Source organism: Epinephelus fuscoguttatus, linkage group LG8 (assembly GCF_011397635.1).
Source record: "Epinephelus fuscoguttatus linkage group LG8, E.fuscoguttatus.final_Chr_v1".
Classification (NCBI taxonomy): domain Eukaryota; kingdom Metazoa; phylum Chordata; class Actinopteri; order Perciformes; family Serranidae; genus Epinephelus; species Epinephelus fuscoguttatus.
Genome location: NC_064759.1, coordinates 9,764,191 through 9,785,062, shown reverse-complemented (window position 1 = coordinate 9,785,062; position 20,872 = coordinate 9,764,191). Strand labels below are relative to the sequence as shown.

The window sequence follows — 20,872 nt, the reverse complement described above, 5'->3', positions numbered from 1 at the left end:
ATCACCTCCCGTCTGAACTACTGCAACAATCAACTCTATAGCTCATCTTCAAAAACCCTCAATAAGGTCCAGTATATCCAGAACTCTGCTGCTTGGCTACTCAGCCACTAAATAAGTGTTTAAAACTCAGAAACTCTCTTAAAAATGAAGGGAACACACATCACTTCTGTTTTGAAGGTGTTGATATTGAGTCCAGTCTGTCTAGCAAAGTTGTTGAGCCTGTCAGTTTTTGCCTGGATGTTGGCGTGGCTTAGCGATGTGTGACACTTTTACTTTTTCCCACAACATACTATACATATAGAAAAAGATGAGAATGGATAATTAACAAAAAAGATGTGATTTTATTGGTATCACAAATTTAACAGTAGCTAAAACTGGTTTTCTGCAATACATTTCCTGTAAGAAACACATAGCTATGTACATTTTATCTAAACAGACATCTTAACATTATTTTGAAATGATATTCCTAATATGAAAAGTTGCTAAATGCTAATGCTATGAGGCCTGCTAATCATGACTTCGACAAACACATTCTCTGGAGTCGAAATAAATATGATCAACAACAACATTATAAACTGATATCAACATAAGATTTAAAATTAAAGCATAAGTGCAATTAATATTGAACCCTAGAGAGCAATGACAACAATAATAGTGAAGGTATAACTCTTCTATTTGATTTGATTTTAAAAAAGAGCTTTACTTTTTTGTTTGTGTCTATCAGATACTACCTTACCTACAAGACACTAAACAGATAAAGGGAAGAGTGTGTGTAGTTTTGTGTGTGTATGCATGCATTTACATGTGGCAACAGACATGTTAAACTGTTTATTAGTGTACTCTGTTACTATGATAACTTTAGATCCTATGACAGTTAAACATGAGATGATAGAAGTGAAATCAGTCATGTGGATATTTTTTTTGCAACCAGGCACTGTGTGTTCATGAGCAAGGGTCAAAATAAGTGTTGTTATTTGCATGATGTACAGTGGCATGCAAAAGTTTGGGCACCCCTGGTCAAAATTTCGTTTACTGAGAGTAGTTAAGTAAGTAGAAGATGAACTGATGTCCAAGAGGCATGAGGTTAAAGATTAAACATGCTTTTCAACATTTTAAGCAAGATCAGTGTATTAGTTTTGTCTTCAATTTTAGAGTGAAAAAAGTAAAGGAGCACCACACAAAAGGTTTGGGCATCCCAAGACATTTGAGCTCTCAGACAACTTTCACAGGGTCTCAGGACATAATTAGCTTGTTAGGGCTGTGGCTTGTTCAGCCATGGTGCAAATTTCAAAGCTTTATAAATACTCTGACTCCTGAAACCTTGTCCCAACAACCAGCAACCATGTGTTCATCTAAACAGCTGCCTAGTACTCTGAAAACTAAAAGAACTGATGCCCACAAAACAGGAGAAGACTACAAGAAGATAGCAAAGTGTTTTCAGGAAGCTGCTTCCTCAGTTTGTCATGTCATTAAGAAATGGCAAGTAACAGGAACTGTGGAGGTCAAGTTGGGGTCTGGAAGAACAAGAACACTTAGAAGAAAACCTTTCCTGCATTCTCACCCCAAAATTCAGCATCAGAAGTTTGCAAAGGAACATCTTACCAAGCCTGATGTTTTTTGGAAACAAGTTCTGTGGACTGATGAAGTTAAAACAGAACTTCAAGGATGCAATGAGCAAAGAAGAACACCTGTCCAACTGTTAAACACTGGAGGTGGATCGATCATGCTTTGGGCTTGTGTTGCATCCAATGGCACGCTGTACATTTCACAGGTAGAGGGAAGAATGGATTCAGTTAAATTCCAGGATGGCTTCTACAACAGGACAATGATCCTAAACACACCTCCAAATCCACAATGGACTACCTCAAGAGGAGCATGCTGAAGGTTATGCAGAGGTCCTCACAGTCCCCCAACCTAAACATCATTAAAAATCTGTGGAGAGACCTCAAAGAGCAGTGCATGTAAGACGACCCGTGAATTTCACAGAGCTAGAGGTCTTTTGCAGGAAGAATGGGTGAAAATCCTCCAAACAAGAACTGAAAGACTCTTAGCTGGATACAAGAAGCGTTTAGAAGCCTAGGTGCTACCAAGTACTGACCATGCAGGGTGCCCAAACCTTTGCCTCAAGCCCTTTCCCTTCTTTGTTATTTTGAAAATTTAAAAGATTGAAATTAAAAGTTCATCTTGCTTAAAATATTGAGGAAATGTGTCATCTTTAACTTCATGCCTTTTGGAGTTCAGCTTATCTTCTACTTACTTAACTACTCAAATAAAATTTTGATCAGGGGTGCCCAAACTTTTGCATGCCACTGTTGCAGACGTAGGTTACACTACTCCATCTCATGAGTGAACATCTCGTCCACACAGTAATCTTGCATGCTGTTTGTCTCCTTGCCCTTTTCTTGCCTTCTTTTCCGTCCTCCGTCTCGGTCTGCTGCCAGCTGCAGCCAGCGCTTCATGTAGCTCTCTATCTCCTCATCAACGGCATCCTTGCAGAACGAATTCTGCCTGACTGCATCTGCAGGAGTGGAGAGTGAATACAGGGTAAGCTCATTAACTCATCAGCGGTTAAGTGTCATCCTATATTAAGTTCGGCATCATGGGTACCTTGGTATTATAGTCTGAAATAGCCATTGGTGTGTTGCAACCTGCGTAACAAATCTAACTCTTTTTTTTTGCAAGATTTAAAGGTCCAGTGTGAAGGATTTAGGGGGATATACTGGCAGAAATTGAATATAGTGTAATAAGTATGTATTCTCTAGTGTATAATTGCCAGAAAATGAGTAGAGAAAATCGCTGTGCTTCATCACCTTAGAATGAGTTGTTCATATAAGGAGCGGATCCTCTTTCACAGGGTGTTTCTCAAAGTCAAGGAAGGATCCATAGTCGAATTTCAAGGAGGCTACATCATTGAACTCTGCCAAAGGACTGTTCCTATGTCAAGGATCCTTCAAATTCTACTGAGGACTGAGTCCTTCATTCAGAGAATTTTAAAGGATGCATGTGTGTATCCTTAGCAGATATAAAGTACCCACAATTCTTTGCGCACTACTTGCTGGGAGTGAAGGGGGGGGCTCTTCAATGCGGAGCTCGGCAGGATTTAGATAAATAAGCCATTTATTTGAATTAATGTCGCCAGGAGTTTTTATCATACAAGCATAAAAAAATAGACAGTAACCTCATAATCTACACTTTCCAATGTGTCCATTTTTAAAATACCATGATTAAGATAAAAACATCAAAGTTTTTAAATTCATCATTTACAACAGTGACAGACCGTGAAGTGCCACAAACAGAGACAGCAAACTAACTTGACAATATGGCCACAAGTATGCGCTGAACATATTTAACTGTGTGGACCGTGACCTAATGGCTAAGGAGCAATTTGCACCCCGTGTGTGGACCAGTTGGGAACCACAGCTCTAGATGCCTCTAAATCCTGCACACTAGACCTTTAAAGAAACTATTCTTACCAGATTATCAGTAACATGTCACAACATACTCACTGAGGATAACTCTTTTGATGGTAAGGTTCTCCATTTTCTGTTTGTTATTTCTTCCCCTCCAGTTTATGTTTATGGCCAATGTGTTGGTAAAAAGCTTGGCCATTATCCTCCACACACTCTCTTTAGTCGTCATCCCTCCAGCCAGACTGAGGTAGGAGGTCTGTGAAATGTTGTAGAAATTATAAATTATTTCCAAAATAACTGAGGATAAATGTCTTAGGGGGAATTTTAAAAGCTCTGAACTTTTGAAATCAGTGATTCAACTCTGAATATTTCAACAACAGAAACAAAACCTCACTGATCTAAATACTTGAAAACAGTGTCCAAAATTAACTTTTTGGCTCACTGGCCAAATGGCTAGTGAATGTTCAAACTTTACCAGCCACTCAATAGATTACCATTGTTTTTTTGGCTGGTGAGTAAAGCAAGGTTACTGGCCACTTGCTTATTTTACTAGCATTTGGCTAATGGCTAGTGTTAATTTTAGACCCTGCTTGAAAATATATCTTGCAACTTTTGATGCTGCAGCAAATATAAACAGTGGCTTTATGAAATTAATTCCTTTTGAGAAAAAAAAAGCTTTTTTTTTTTTTGCTGAGCATTAAATACGAAGCTTAGTACAACAGACGCAGACCTCCTGTCTATTTTTATAAGCTGAAACCATTTCCCTCAGTGGAAACAAATCTTTTATTTACTTTAATTTCACAGATAAGAAACAATAAATTGTGAAGACAATAAAACCTCCACAAAATGCCATTTTAAGTCCTGTGTGTGATTTATCCTGGCTCCATATGAGCAGAGGAAATCTCCGCTCGTCGCTAGGCTAATTTATACAATGTTAAATGCCATAGGCTTGTGCTAATAACATTAGCATGTTTGGAAAACTTGTTTAGTATAAGACAGTTGTTTTGTCGGTGAACCTTGTGAGTTAAATTTTTTTGTTAAATGTTGCTGTTGTCCCTGGCTTCATATGAGTAGAGGAAAAGTCTGCTAGCTGCTAGGCCAATTTACACAATGTAAAATGCCATAGGCTTGTGCTAATAACGTTAGCATGTTGTATTTGTGGGGAAAATGTGTCCAGATAAAGACAAGTGTTTGTCTGTGAATGCTGCGAGTTATAGTGAAGCTGATTTGTGTACTTGTGTTTGAAACTGTCTCTATTAAGCCACGTTTAATGTGTGTTTAATGTGTGTTTTGAATCAACTACACTTTACAGCACATCACATAATCCTTGCTGCTGACTAGTGTTTTGGAGGTGTAACTGCAGAGTGAGACAGACCACCACACAAGAATAATTCCTCACAACGGCGCAGGCCATGTGTGTAGGCTATGGAGTCGGCTCTGTGTAGAGCATCTTTACAAGTATAAATCTGCTTAAGACTGCAAACGGGGAAACAGCTAGTCTGGATCTGTCCAAAGGTAAAGACATCCACTTACCAGCACGTCTAAAGCTCACAAATTACCAGGCTATATCTTGTTTGTTTACTCTGTGCAAAACCCAAAGTGTGAAAATGACAAACTGTGCAGTGAAAACATGTTAATTAACTATTTCTTTGACCTGCCTGCTCGTTTATTAATAAAACAACAGGAGGCCTCTATGATTTATTGATGCTCTCACTTCTCACAAGCAGTGAGCAGCGTGAAGAAATAATTATAGTCATCACAGGTAAACATGAGTCTGAGACAATGAGCAGATGTAAAGAGTGATGATCCTTATGGTATGCTGAGCTTCATAGAAACATCTCTTACCATTTTATTCTTCAGCTCTGGCTCAGTGGAAAGCCTCTGCTCCAAACTTCTTAAGTCCTGTACAGACTGCAGTGGAAGGGGAAGTGTCCCGACATCTGGAGGTTCACAGAGCGGCGCTGCAGACGAGTGTCCCGACTGCAGTATTTGAAGAACGGTGGTGTTCTGTTGCTTGATGGTCTCCAGTGAAACAAGGACCTCTAGAAGTATTGCTTTTAAAAGGGAGAGAAACATCTTAAAGGAATACTTCATCCACCAAATGATTATTTGTATATTAATTATTATTCAGTACATTATGTTGAATTCATGCAGAACACTTTACCCTTTACCCTTGTTAGAAACAAAACTTTATATATCATTTATTTGCAGCCTCCTGGACTGTCTAACTTTTATTCCCCATGTAGCTGCTATGGCCTGTGGTTTAGCACCAACTGTGTTTGTGCGTGTCTTCCTGTCTGTCAGTCTTCAGATTCATGAGGTTTACAGCAGGAAGCAGTGCCTGCTGTGACTGGCGGGTGGCAGCAGACAACCATCCTGTGACTTGTGTCTGATCAATGTTACTATATAACAGCCAAAACATTAAAACCAGAGGTGTGTGAAGTGAGTAACATTGATCATCTTGTTACAGTGCAATGTTCTGACCCCCCTAGCAGAAAAATGAGCCATGCCACACCACAAAAACTGCTCAGGAATGGCCCGATTGGAAAGTGCTGGTACTCCACCTCAAAACTGACAGGTCTCAATTGACCCAAGCCAGCACCCTGGTACCAGACACCACACCTTCCAAAGGTCATGTGTCCATGCCTTGACATGTCAGAGACAAGTCCAATGCTACTGGGGAGTACTGTTGTGGGTGGAGGGCGTCAAGTGGCATCCACATGAATGTCATAACCAAAGGTCTCCAGCAGACCACTGCACTGTAACAAAATGATCAGTGTTACTCACTTCACCCACTGGTTTAAATGTTTTGGCTAATCAGTGTATGTTGGACTCTGGAAACTCTATATATCATATATCTATATATCAAAGGTCATTGTCTGACATATTATGTTCTGGGCACACACACATTTCAATTTATTCTATCATTGTTAAAAAAAAATAGGAAGACATTTTTAACTCTTACGATCACATGTTGGTTGTGGAGCCGACACAGGGATGTAAGTCTGCTGCTGACATGTCAGAGGGTCTTGAGCACTGAAGTTTGAAGTTAGGGAGCCATTTAAGCTCTGCCTGTGTGTCTGTGGGGAGCTGACATCTGCCAGACTGTGTTTTGGAGCAGTTATTTTCAGTGCAGAGGGATGGGTCACACAAGGTTTCTTCACAACAACCTCCTCTTCCTCACTCTCAGGCAGGTGGTATCCGTTTCTTTCCCTGGGGTCAAAAATAAAGAATTTGAAACAGAAGAAAATCTCAGTCAATGGCAGGTGTCTTTCTTCTGTCTGAGCACATCACCAGATGTTCAAAGAATCATTTTCAAGAAGAGGATAAAGCTGCAAACACAGAATCTGGTTCATTCACTGATTTAGGTCTCTAGTTACCCTCGCTTTCCAGGGAGAATCAATCATTCTGGTGTCAACTTACCAAAAAACATCTGTATGTGTATTTAATTATTTTATCAGGAGGTAAAAATCATTACCCCCCTCTCCTCTTCAGATGGGCAGCGTGTTCCTGCTCATGCTCTGTTGCCATCAATTTGTTCGCCTGTGGATTAGCAGTTTTTGCCTCACACTCAGTCTGCATGTCTGCAAAATAAGAGGTCAATACAGTTCAAATTAGAAGTTAAAATCTGAAAATGAGCACAGGTTGATAGTATTTTAGTTGCACAAAACTTAGTGGCGGCGAAAATAGCAATTAACGTAATAAAATAAAAACATGAATGTATTATGTTTGGACCTTAATTGCATTGCGATTAAAGGGCCAGTGTGTAAAATGGGTTGAAAACAGTGACATCAGTGGTCAAATTCTAGATTGCAGGGCTCACTCGCTCACCCCTCCCGTCGGGTAAATGACGGTGGCCTCATAGGGACAAAAAGCCTTGCGCACGAGTTTTTCAGGAGTAGGTCTATCTAGCGACGAGGTGAATGTTTATTTAGAAATCTAAACCATGTTACGATATTGTAATGAATCCCTCATGAGCAGGAGACCAGAGGAGCGTTTCGGGAAAAAGGCCAGTTTATTTGAGCACTCCAGAAACTCCAGTAACACTCCAGGGGGTAAAAGACTCCGTCCCAAACTCTGACTCTTCTAGCGTAACAGACACACTTCATAACTTTACACACATACTCGTTTACCATACCGAGTGGGGACCCCCCTCCCCCCTCTGCTCCACCAATCTCCAGCCCGCACACTGACTGACAGCGTAGCCGGTAAACAAAGCTCAGCTGTTTATTTAGCCTAGCCATATCTCCGGACTATAGTAGCTGCAATGGACGACTTTGAACGCAATTTTGAAGAGTTTCTTGTATCGGACACAGACCCAGAGCCATACCTGTTTGAGCCGGAGCATACAGATGAGGAACTCCATGTGTTTGATGCTGAGCGGGCGAGAAGAGAGGCTGAATGCACAGAATGGGATTCGGTGCTACTGCTACCATTGTTGGGGAGATATATCACCAGGAGGAAAAGCGCCGCAGAGAGTGCATCACAAGGAGTGAAGTTGCGTCTTCTTTTCCTCGCAGATGACGGTTCGGGTTCATTCTCTCCTGTTGTGTGTTAAGTGTGGTCCATTCGCAAACTTTATAACTAAAAAAACTTTCCACTACTCTCTATCGACGAACTACTAACACTCTGCTGTTTCCTCCTCCTTCTTCCTTCCTTCCGCTGTCTTCGTTGGTTTATTTATACACGCGAAACGTGTTCTCTGGCTGGCTGGATTGTCTGCTCGGGCTGCCTTACATACATGGTGGCACAAGATGGCGACCTCTCTAAAGCAAGGCCCTTGCTATATATATATATATATATATATATATATACATACAGTACAGGCCAAAAGTTTGGACACACCTTCTCATTCAATGCGTTTTCTTTATTTTCATGACTATTTACATTGTAGATTCTCACTGAAGGCATCAAAACTATGAATGAACACATGTGGAGTTATGTACTTAACAAAAAAGGTGAAATAACTGAAAACATGTTTTATATTCTAGTTTCTTCAAAATAGCCACCCTTTGCTCTGATTACTGCTTTGCACACTCTTGGCATTCTCTCCATGAGCTTCAAGAGGTAGTCACCTGAAATGGTTTTCCAACAGTCTTGAAGGAGTTCCCAGAGGTGTTTAGCACTTGTTGGCCCCTTTGCCTTCACTCTGCGGTCCAGCTCACCCCAAACCATCTTGATTGGGTTCAGGTCCGGTGACTGTGGAGGCCAGGTCATCTGCCGCAGCACTCCATCACTCTCCTTCTTGGTCAAATAGCCCTTACACAGCCTGGAGGTGTGTTTGGGGTCATTGTCCTGTTGAAAAATAAATGATCGTCCAACTAAACGCAACCCGGATGGGATGGCATGTCGCTGCAGGATGCTGTGGTAGCCATGCTGGTTCAGTGTGCCTTCAATTTTGAATAAATCCCCAACAGTGTCACCAGCAAAACACCCCCACACCATCACACCTCCTCCATGCTTCACAGTGGGAACCAGGCATGTGGAATCCATCCGTTCACCTTTTCTGCGGCTCACAAAGACACGGCGGTTGGAACCAAAGATCTCAAATTTGGACTCATCAGACCAAAGCACAGATTTGCACTGGTCTAATGTCCATTCCTTGTGTTTCTTGGCCCAAACAAATCTCTTCTGCTTGTTGCCTCTCCTTAGCAGTGGTTTCCTAGCAGCTATTTGACCATGAAGGCCTGATTCGCGCAGTCTCCTCTTAACAGTTGTTCTAGAGATGGGTCTGCTGCTAGAACTCTGTGTGGCATTCATCTGCTCTCTGATCTGAGCTGCTGTTAACTTGCGATTTCTGAGGCTGGTGACTCGGATGAACTTATCCTCAGAAGCAGAGGTGACTCTTGGTCTTCCTTTCCTGGGTCGGTCCTCATGTGTGCCAGTTTCGTTGTAGCGCTTGATGGTTTTTGCGACTCCACTTGGGGACACATTTAAAGTTTTTGCAATTTTCGGGACTGACTGACCTTCATTTCTTAAAGTAATGATGGCCACTCGTTTTTCTTTAGTTAGCTGATTGGTTCTTGCCATAATATAAATTTTAACAGTTGTCCAATAGGGCTGTCGGCTGTGTATTAACCTGACTTCTGCACAACACAACTGATGGTCCCAACCCCATTGATAAAGCAAGAAATTCCACTAATTAACCCTGATAAGGCACACCTGTGAAGTGGAAACCATTTCAGGTGACTACCTCTTGAAGCTCATGGAGAGAATGCCAAGAGTGTGCAAAGCAGTAATCAGAGCAAAGGGTGGCTATTTTGAAGAAACTAGAATATAAAACATGTTTTCAGTTATTTCACCTTTTTTTGTTAAGTACATAACTCCACATGTGTTCATTCATAGTTTTGATGCCTTCAGTGAGAATCTACAATGTAAATAGTCATGAAAATAAAGAAAACGCATTGAATGAGAAGGTGTGTCCAAACTTTTGGCCTGTACTGTATATATATATATATATATATATATAAAAAAGCATAATTATAAGGCTACGAAAACCAAACGAATTTTATTTTATAGCGATTATACACTTATATAAACATATTAATGGGTAGAATATTCAGATTCAGATTCAGACTGACAATAAACCATGCCAAATATTACACACTGGCCCTTTAACAAATTAATACTGACAGCCTTACATCTTTCAGAATATGTGCAAAAACCATGATATTTTGTGCATGTAAACGTTAAGCTGAGTTCTCTTTGACCCAGATGTTAAAGATGGAAGGTGGTGCTACAGTGAAACACTGGGTTTGGAAACAACAGCCAAAAACGTATTCTGTCAAATTAGACTTTGTAGAAAAACTTGTTTACTTATATTCCTCAATGTAATAAAGTAATTGGTTTGAGAATTAAAGATGTCAAATGACAGCCTACTCTTAGACCTAGAGTTGTCTTGCTTTGGTCTGAATCAGGGACTAATTTTGTTACAAGTTGTATAATTGCCTAGAGTTGGTTCGTGTTCTCACGGCAGCATTTACAAGCGGACCAGATCAAATGCCTTGTGCGAGAAAGCTGCTCTTGATTTGTCAGAATTTCCATGTGGGAAAAATCCAGGAAGTAAACAAAACGTTGAAGAAGAGTACACTTGCAAGATAAATGTGACACTTTCTAATGTCACAATGGAGGGACAACTACGCAGGTTGATTTTAGCGCTGCTCATCGTGGACTATATTGCTGTCATTGTTCATTTTAGTCAAACCATACAGTTTGAAAACGAGGCGCAGTTTGAAAACAATGTTTTGATGCATTGGATGTGCTGAATGTGCATATTAAGGCAGTACAGGAGGAGGTGCACATTAATAATCCTCCAGGACTGTAACATGCTCATGTTTAACCCAAACAATGTAGAAGATGAAGTTTTGCATATTTCATAAATTTATTTTACTCTTAATCTTTATGACCCATTTAAACACCTACTGGATTATCTGAAAAGTTCCATATATATATTCTTTTAACTCATAAAAAGCTGATCTTCTGTTCTGTCAAACACAAAACCACGACTAACTATAGTCTCAAAAATGACTGCTGAGTTTAGTCAAAAACAATTAAAAATGTGTTCATTCTTCATCACTCACAACTGAAAGACTCGGGCCACAAGACCTGCAACCTGATGTTTCATCTCTGTCAAACAGCACAACCACAGCTTTCTCACATCACAGGTCTTGATACTGAGATCACTACCTAAAAAGCAGAAACTTCTAAAAAAGTGATCTGCACTTCCTTTCAATTCACACAGGAAACGGCAACTGAAAGGAAGTTGTTACATCACACACTGAAGAACCAGTGAGGTCGTGCTGGGTTGTGTGTGAAGGAATATTTTTGGAGCTTTTCTTCACGTCATGCAGAGGGGCAGATTTTTAGAGTTAAAAAAAAAAAATACTACTACTGCTACTTGGCTGGCTCCTACGGCTTCAGCATAAAGTGTAAATTTCGCACACTTTTACTTTGCTTTAGAAGATTTTATAATATTCAGTATAGCCGAACCTCAAATTATCATCATAACTGGGTTATTATTTCTAATGTCGCATGCAGTCTTTGGTTGTTAATAAGCAAACATCAAAGGGTGAAATAATTCTGTTTAAATCAACTGCAGCTCACACTTGATTCTCCAATGTTTGCACTTTAGTGAGACTTTATTGACATTAGTGACGTGATTGATGCCTGTGCTGACCACATATGCACATTACATGTAGACAGAGTCGGCCCAATGCAACTATCACAGTAGCGCTGATGGCATCAGTCTATGTGGTCTTCTTTTCTTTTTCATTTCAGACACAGCCTTATATCACTGCTCTTTGTGATTGTGTTTTTAATTAACATATTTATTGTACCCCACATATTTGTCAGTTGTGTCTCAACAGAGCTCAAGAGACACAAGTAGACATACACCCCCCCCTACATACGCACACAATCAAGCACACTGACAGACTTAGCTCTGTGTGTGATAAGAGAAGAAACAGAGGAACAGAACTGCTAGTTGACTGCAGCTTGTTCTAAAACTACATTTTTGTTATTAGCGTACAGCAAAAAGTAAAATATCAAAAAAGTACTGTAGGGTGCCTGTACCGAATTCAAGGCACCAGCACCAGTACAGGTATTGATTTAAATGTGAACAGTACCCGACCCCAGCAGTAAGGTGAACATGCATGAGCATATGTGGCTGCAGCATGAGCTGTAAAAATAATGGACATAGCTACTGTGATGTTGCCTACTGATTCCTGGACTCCCGTTTTGAAGCCTTGGGCTCGGCATTTCAATTTTGATTTGGGTTTTTTGAAGCCAGAAGTGACCATAGTTGGGTGAGAAGCTGGCACTGTGGAGGAGCAAAGGGTGGATCTGACTGAGGAGCTGAGGACGCTATCGGCAGACAGCCTGTCACTCAAAGTTGCCTAACTTTAAGCCCTAATAACATTTAAGCCCCGTTTCCACTGAGCAGTACGGTTCAGTTCGGTACACTATTTTTCCATTTCCACTGTGAAAAGTTGTGGATGGTGCCAATGGAGCCGTTCTGTACCGTCCCCATGTTTGGTCCCCCCTCTGTTGGGGTACCTAGCACACAGATGTGGTACTAAAAGGTGGAGCTGTGAACACTGCAGTCTGATTGGTCAGTAGAGGACGGTCACTCTGCTCAGGGCTGAGTTGTGTCTGGTTTTGAGGCTCATGTAACCACTGTTCATACTGTGGAGAGTTTTATTAGTAAACTGTAACTATAAAATGAAAGGATGTTTTGCTGCCTCTCACAGCAGCTGGAGTCTGAGAAAAAATAACTTAATTCACTGGGCCGACTGCCGGCGACTTTTAAGGTGGAACGTTAACTTGTAATGTTACTCAATGCATGAGTGAAGCATTTAATGAGCCTCACTCAGAGAAAAAACAAAAGCGTTGCAGAGCGTTGGGCTACAGCAACATTAACCCCCTGAGCTTGCCTGAGAAGGACAAAATGCACAAACCTGCTATTTTAAATATCCCATGGAGAGAGACTCTCACTGCAGCCTGCAGCCTCGTTCTGTGGACGATAAACAAGGCGCAGACTTCCATCTGTGTCACCGGTAATGAGAAAATACAGTGAGTGCTGGACAGAGCAGTGAGTGACAACAACCCCGCCCACATTTTAAGAGGACTGTTGTGGTGGAAACACTAGGGTCTAGGTACCATGTCTGAAGGGTTACTGTTGGTTCCAAAGGTACCATACTGAAAGTGGAAAGTGGTGGAAACGGGGCTTTAAACTCACTGTACGCTTTATTCCAGGGCTGGCTGGCCATCTTTGACCTGTCATAGGCTCAGCCACTGGTATTTGTTCAATTATAAAGCCATACTGGGTGAACTCCCTTTGTACACTTGTACTGTGATTGAACAGTGATCTGACTGTAGCTACAGCTGTAGTGCTGTGATGTATACTGTATACAGTCATGTTTGGTATTAGGACACAGCAACAGAATAACAGGGACAGAATGGAAACTTTTGTCTTTCCAATATCTTTCATATTGTGTTTAAGTTTCTGTTTTTAAACACACGTTACAGAGTTTTGGTTTGAGTGTTATTCCATCGGGCCAACTCTGCAGACTAGTGGGCTGATGGAAAGTGTTCACAAAGGGCTCAAATGCTTGGCTGATTTCAAAGTAGGACAGTTCAGAGCTGCTGCAGACGCAAAGGTTCAGTGTGTGGTTAGAACAATGTGAGCAATGTGTCGTCTAACAGTGTCTAAAGGCGAATGTGTTTATACCTTTTTGTCTTCTGTGTTTTGTTCTCTTCCTCCCCTGTTTTCTCTCCAGGTGCTAACAACCTGGGGCCGTATTCACAAAGCCTCCTAGTGCTAAGAGTTGCTCCTAGTGATTCTGAGAAAATTCTTAGAAATGTGACACTTTCTTACAATGTCCCCTCAAAGTTAAGACTAGGTCCTTGTAAAGATAGAAGTTATTCACAGAGCATCTTCGACATTAAAGAGGGTTCCTAAGGTGAAAACTGTCAGGAGCAGGGTGGACAACTTTTAAGAGATTTAAGAGTTTCTTAAGCAGAGGAGAAAATGGTGAAAACACGAAGAGGTCGAAGAAATATTCTCCAAACGCTGGATGACAGTGAGTAAATGAAATGCTACAGATTAGATCGTGCAGGGATAATATGTGTGGTTGATCTCATCAGAGATACGCACACATTTCCCACCTGAATGCTATAACACCAGAAATAAAATGATCACAACAATAAGATATTTGGAAAACTGGAAAAACTGCAACAGTGCAGCAGTGATGACTTGAGTCTGTCTCCACCTTCCATCAGCAGAGTGACCACAGTAACCATGACAACACTTCGACAGTCAGCAGGTCATCTCATTTCCACTGGGTGTCCACACCTTGCAGGCTCAATAACTGGCATGTGTGTGACAACCAATCACATCTGTTAAAAGAATGCATCACACCTAGCAACAGGAGTCAATCACACCTCCTCACTAAGGTAAAAGTTTCTGTTCCTTCCCTGCTCAGATTTGCTCTGAGAACTTTCCTAAAGTGAGGATTCCTTACTTAAAATGTTTAGGCTAAATTAGGAGCTCTCTGAGAGTGTTCTCAGAATGTTTGTGAATACGGCCCCTGATTGGTTCCCAACTTGTGCAGCTGTCAGTCTGCTAACTGGTTCCCTGATGCTTCCAGCCTGCCAATCATCAATAAGGGTCCTCAATAAAGGATTCTCTCTGATCGTCTGCAATTCGACAGCCCGGGCTGCTGCTGCTCTGTTTGAGAACATTGTTATATTAAACGTATGTAGCGGGTGGTTGAGGACAATAGGTGAGTGGGAACCTTATACACTTCACTTACGTAGTTATTTTACATTTATAAACACTAGGTTTATTAGTTGTTGCCATCGCCATCGCCCATCGCTGATCACTGTGGGGGAATTTAAGTCGATTTTAAAGGATCGAGAAAGTAGCTCTTTTAATCAATGTGACCGTTCCTAATTATTTCTAAAACTGTACTCACATCGTATTTACTCTTGTCCTGGACCTTGTATTTCATGTTAATTGCATATTGTGGTTTTTATTCATTTGTTGGGTATGACAGTTGTATATGTCTATTTGCCCATGTTGTAACTTGTAACAATGTTCTATGCTGCCCTCTTGGCCAGGTCACTCCTGAGAAAGAGATTTTTAATCTCAATGAGGCTTTTACCTGTTTAAATAAAAGGATATGTATAACTCTGGGTTTTCCTATCCATCCATGAGCAACATCATCAGAACCATGAATGAAGGCTGCTTCATACAATATGAGATGAAACAGTACTGAAAGTGTCTGCAACTACGAGACGGTAAAATGTCAGTGGTGTGAGGTGTAAACAGTACTCTGTAAACTTACAGCAGAAATGTAGAAATACTGAAATACTATCCAAAAAGTCACCATCGGTCGAGTCTTAAATTACGTGTAGGTGTCATCAGGCCATATGTGACATTAGTATGGAGTATTATTTTTTGCTGTTTAGTTGGATGATGACAAAAATATCACATTAAACACATGAAGTGATGCCAGAATGTTTCTGCTACTGAAGTAAAGGGTGGACGACAAGTTAATGATTGATGACTGAAATGTGGCATTTATAATAACAGGAGCCAATTAACAGTGTGTGGATTATTTTACAAATAAAATATTATCTGTTTTATCCCAGTCCTCATGACACAGGTGTCTAAAGTTATTTTGAGCTGCAGTGATGAATCAGAGTGTAAAAGTAGCAGCACTGTCACTGTGGACTAAAATAAACTTTGCATATGTTTAAATCCTGCTAAAATCATGCGTTTACTGATGTAAACGATCTGTGTTTGTTAGAAGCTCTGTTTCAATATCGTGGAAATAGAGCCTTGAAACATTGAAATTACCTACTATTACTGACCTCTAACATTATATAGGCTACTCTTTTTTACCTGAGACTTTTGTCCATGGATACTTTTTTCTTCGGTGATCTGATTGGTCAGAGGTTGAGGTGCTGACAGGCTGTGATCTGATACTCTAACTGTTCAGCATCAGTTACCACGGTGATTTATCCCGGTAAAAAGAGAACCAGCTTCTCAGTACTGAGAACCCAGAGTTAACTCTGAAGTCTCCTTGCTAACTCTAAATCCTGCTTCACAGCACAGGCCTCTGGTATTCTTATATTGGTTTCTTTAGTTTGTCCAATCCTCCCCCACATCAGGAAAACCTTGTGTTTAAGTTTGCAAATAAATCACTTTTCATTTCTACACTTCAGCTCTTCACTTGATATTTGTGTCACTGTCTTTTGTTTCCTGTTTTCAAAAGGGTGACACAATACCTGTGTACCTGGTGTTTGAAGTTATGTGAAGAGTGGAAAAAAAGAGCGGTTGAGAGAGACGTTCAAACCCATGATGCCAGGACGTCTGGGGGTTTCAGATATTGTTAGATCATCTGATAAGATGCGACTCTGTTTGAAGCACAATGACACCCTCACAAGCCCACCTTTTTCCCAGGTTATTCTTGTGGGCACATTCACCACCTGAGTAAAACCTGTAGCTCTGTGGGAGGGAGGTTGTAGCATCTGTTATTTATCGACCTACAGTGCTCAAAAACCTTCGGGACAAAGCTCAGGAGACGGACACGCTGCAGATCACGTTCATAATTATGTTCATACTGTAGCCGCACGTATGTCATTTTCCACTGCAACAGCCTCATCTGTGTTCTGCAGACTTGCCTTTGCAGGCACACCAAGGAGTTTGAAGTTATTGAGATAACATCAGTGGCTGAGTTTACCTCTCTTTGCAGGTTTTTCCTTGTGCACACACTCAGCTCCACGTTGACCCTCCAGCAAACTCCCCTCACACACTTCCCATTTGATGACCGTCTCCAAGTCAGAGGGTTCCTCTTTAACCAGGGACGTGATGCATCCAGCTGCTCCTCCACCCTCCCATGAAGGTTTCTCAGGCTGGGCATGTTGGTGGGGAAAAGCCTCCGCTGTGTCATGGCACTTGGGGGAAATTTGTGTGGGTGTTGACGCACCTACACCTGATGATGACGAGATAAATGAATAGAGAAATGAGTGGGTGGACTTCCTGTGCATGCTAACATGTTGCTCTCCAGGGGCGAAACGTCGCCTCTGTTATCCCTCAACACCGATTTTTCAGTTCAATTCAAAGACATGTTACTGGTGCTGCCAAAGCACACTGAACAACAACTGGAACAAACAGGAAAAAGTACAGTTTTTAAAATGCAAACGATGAAACATTATATTAACATTACATTGCAAAAGCAACAACCATGTCAATAACAATATGTAACGCAAGCTGAAACTTAGCGAGTGTGTGTGTTGGTGCACGTGTGACATTTACATGCTGCTAAATGGATTGCTCTGACAATAAAAGATCTATCTGTCTATTTAAAGTCCTACTGACTGTCCCAGAACAAAACATGGTGAAGCAGCATTTTGTTATCATGCTGCACAAACCTGGAGTAACCTCACAGATGATGTCAGACAGCCCCGACTCTGAGCATGTTTAAGTCAAAGCCAAAAACATTCCTTCTTTACACTGCCTGCTCCACCCTGTGATGACTGCGAAGAAACGAAGAACGAACAGGTTTAATGCGCACCATCCAATTTCATCCAACAAAACCTCCTGTTCCTTCTTGTGTATGAAATGTGCTGTACAGATAAAGCTGCCTTGCCTTAACATTCATTCTGTGAGTGAGGGGACTCTTTGGATCACTGTCAAAGGTTACTGGAAAATCTGTTGAACCTAATGCTGTGATTGCATGGTTTGGTGTACGTCCACCCACAGTCCCTCTCTCTTCCTGTGAAGAAACCGTTACAGCCTTTGTTACCTTATTAGCCTGACATTTGGTCAAGTGGAAGTCCCCAACACCTGCTTCACACACTCTGTGGATAAGGGAAGTCCTTAATTTTGTTGTAGTGGAAAGAATCAGGTGCATAATGAGGGACTCCCTGAGGAAATTCTGCATGACATGGGATCCCTTTTTTGTGTATGTAGAATCTTACTATATAATGACTAGCCTCACATCACCAGGCTTTTCACGTACGGGGAAGAGCCTGGTTTCCATTTCCATTCACCAAAGTAAAACTTTAAATTCTGGCGCACCATCGATTCACAATAAAAGAAAAAGGTTAACTTAATGGCTTGTAAATTATATTCTTAAAATTAAAAAGTTCCACTGCATTTTTATTAGCTTGGTGCTTTTATTTAATGGAAAGGCGCATCCATCGAATTCCGGATCCCGTCTCTTTCGTCCTCGTTCCGGTTCCTTACCAAAACGGCCAATAAACGGCCCCAGACTATATAATGACGAAAACTCTTGTCTGTCTGTCTGTGTCTGTTCCATGTTTTTCTCCTCCCTGACTTGGTCAGTCCATGTGAAATTTGGCACAGTGGTAGAGGGTTATGGGAGGATGCAAATGAAGCAATATTACATCAATTGGCCAAAGGGGGGCGCTATAGCAACCGATTGAAATTGCAAACTTTTAATTGGCATATCTCATGCCCCGTATGTCGTAGAGACATGAAACTTTGCACAGAGATGCCTCTCCTCATGAGGAACAAATTTGCCTCAAGAACCCATAACTTCCAGTTATACAGATTTTCCGCCATTTTGAATTTTTTTGAAAAACACTTAAAATCGATCTCTTCCTAGGAAGTTTGACCAATCTGCATGAAACTGGGTGAACAGAATCTAGGGACCAATATCTAAAGTTCCCTCTTGGCAAAAGTTGGAAAACTTACTAAAACTGAGCTTCTATAGAGTGTGTCAGTAAACCCGGAACTCTGTTAGCGCTTTTAGCACTTCCGGTTCTCTTGTCTAAAAGTCAATACGTTTTTTGAATGGGATTTTGGTAAAATGCCTCAAATAAGGTCTGTGGTTAACAAAAGCTTAAGCGAGTTTCAGGTTTTGTTCTACAACATAAAACACGTCAGTAAATACCCTACTTGTGAATTTTGAAGCTTTTACGTGTCGTAAAAAAGGCGGTTGCTAACAAGTTGCTCAATACGACTACAAACCTTGTCGGGGACATTAAATGTCCCCGAACAGGCAAGAGTGCTGGCAGTCCACCATTACACCTTCTTATTTATCTTAAACACTCCGATTTCCCCATTATACAATGTTTTTAAAATAAAGCGGCCGAAATCAGTTGAAAGCTTAGTGGCGGTGACGTCAAGAGTCATGCGACCGTGGAGTAGTCATGTAGTCCGTTAAAGCCTAACGTCGCTGAACAAAACCTGTAAGTATCATAAACTTGTGTTCGCCACAGAGCTTATTTTCTGACATAATCCAAAACGCAATGCAAAAATTCACATTCACTTTCTCTTCCGGGAACCAGCGCGATGCCAAACTTATGGGTTTTGACGTCAGCCCTGGCACACTCTATAAGGCAATGAATATTGCGGAGGGCGTGGCTCATCACATAAAGGTGTATAACATCTCAAGGGTTTCACCCATCACCACGCAACTTTGTAGGCATAATCTGAGGGGACCCCTCCATTATTGACCCCATCAAACAAAATGGGGGCGCTAGAGAGCTAATTTCTTATCTAGGCCTAACTGCCATATGGATTTTTACTAAACTTGGTAGATATGTAGAACAGGACGCCTCAAGGTGACTGGAGAAATTTAACTCTAATTGGCAACTGGGTGGCGCTATAACAACAGAAAAATGCTTAAAAATGGCTAAAATGCGACCGATCGCTGTGGCTCCCCCTGTGGACCAATGTTGTTTTTCCTAATTTTTGGTATGACTAAGTCATGGTATGGTATGCTGTACTCAATAGGTATGGACTTGTATCATATAAGTGATCATCTATTTTACAAGTTGTCTGACCAATGACCATTCTTTTCATCATCATCATGCATATATTTTCACATTTTAATTTACTACTACGTCGTTTTGTTCTGTGTCTTGTTCTGGGTACAGTTTTGGTTTGTAGTACTTGTCCTGTCTTGGTTTTATATTGTTATTATTTTACTAACTACTTACTTTTTTGTTGTGTCATTATTGGATTGGCCAAACATTATTGTGCTCTCTCTCTCTGCTCAATAAACAGATTTGGGGGAAGAAGAAAAAGATAAAGCCAATATTGCGATGAATAATGGGAGATGGCCTAGTTCAGCTCTGCAGGAGGTGTTTGTGGTTCTTCTGCGCACCTGCAGGATGCTTTTGCAGAACTCTACAAGCACAGGAAAGAGGACCCCACACCTCACTGCCATTGGCTCTGTAATATAACATATCAGTGGGCTCACTGGTTTAATATTACAGACTGTTACTTACTTACTTTGGATATTAGAGCCTCTGGCAGCCTCACCAGGGTGTAGTGCCCCTGCATTAGGTGTGACCGGACAGGAGCGTCCATCCTCAGGCCTCCTCCCCACCTCCAGACGCAACATCTTCACCTCACTCTCACTTTGCTCCAACTTGCCCTGCAGCCTCCTGATCTCTGAGTCCCTGTCGGCCACCATCCTCTGGTATTCCGCCACCCTGCGGTTACAGGCGCTGCAGATCACGTTCATCACGGTGGTGACAGCCGCCCTGATGGCATTTTCTATCGCCACAGCCTCGTCCTCGTTGTGCAAACTCGGGGGAAACCCGGACAGGTTGTGACTAATATTGTTATCATCAGTCATCGTTCCTCACTCAGTGTAGAGATGACAGCACCGCCGGGCTGCGACCAAACTGCGGTACGAAATTGTTCTGGAGAAAGTATCCGCTGTCACAGCTCAGTGTCTGCGTGCTTTACGGTGTATGGATTTAATCTGACGCTCAGTTCAGGCAAAATAAAACAAAGAGGAGATGAAAAAAGCCACATTCAAGTTAGTGAGAGACGATGGGCTGTTGCTAGCCTCTTCTTTTTCTACTGTTTCTGTGTCGTTCATGTCAGCAGGCTACAGAGTAGCGTTACCGCCAACTACTGGACTGAGGTGGAACTGCAGGTGGCATCACTTTCTCCATAAGAAGCAGAGGGGACA

The 20,872-nt window shown here is 41.4% G+C and overlaps 1 protein-coding gene across 2 annotated transcripts; it reads right to left on the bottom strand.

Moving 5' to 3' along the window:
• Positions 1-333: 333 nt before the first annotated feature.
• On the bottom strand, positions 334-20,763 carry LOC125892736 (uncharacterized). 2 transcript variants are annotated; one of them, XM_049582924.1, is made up of 7 exons: positions 20,182-20,763; positions 16,658-16,909; positions 6,889-6,994; positions 6,376-6,623; positions 5,256-5,464; positions 3,507-3,666; positions 334-2,518 (listed from the first exon to the last, which is right to left on the bottom strand). In XM_049582924.1, exons 1-7 carry the CDS (start codon positions 20,528-20,530, stop codon positions 2,331-2,333), a joined length of 1,512 nt encoding a protein of 503 aa, XP_049438881.1. In that variant the 5' UTR covers positions 20,531-20,763; the 3' UTR covers positions 334-2,330. The 2 variants fall into 2 exon arrangements, with proteins under 2 accessions (XP_049438881.1, XP_049438882.1); XM_049582925.1 differs by lacking the exon at positions 3,507-3,666 and having other exon boundaries at positions 2,340-2,518.
• Positions 20,764-20,872: the final 109 nt, after the last annotated feature.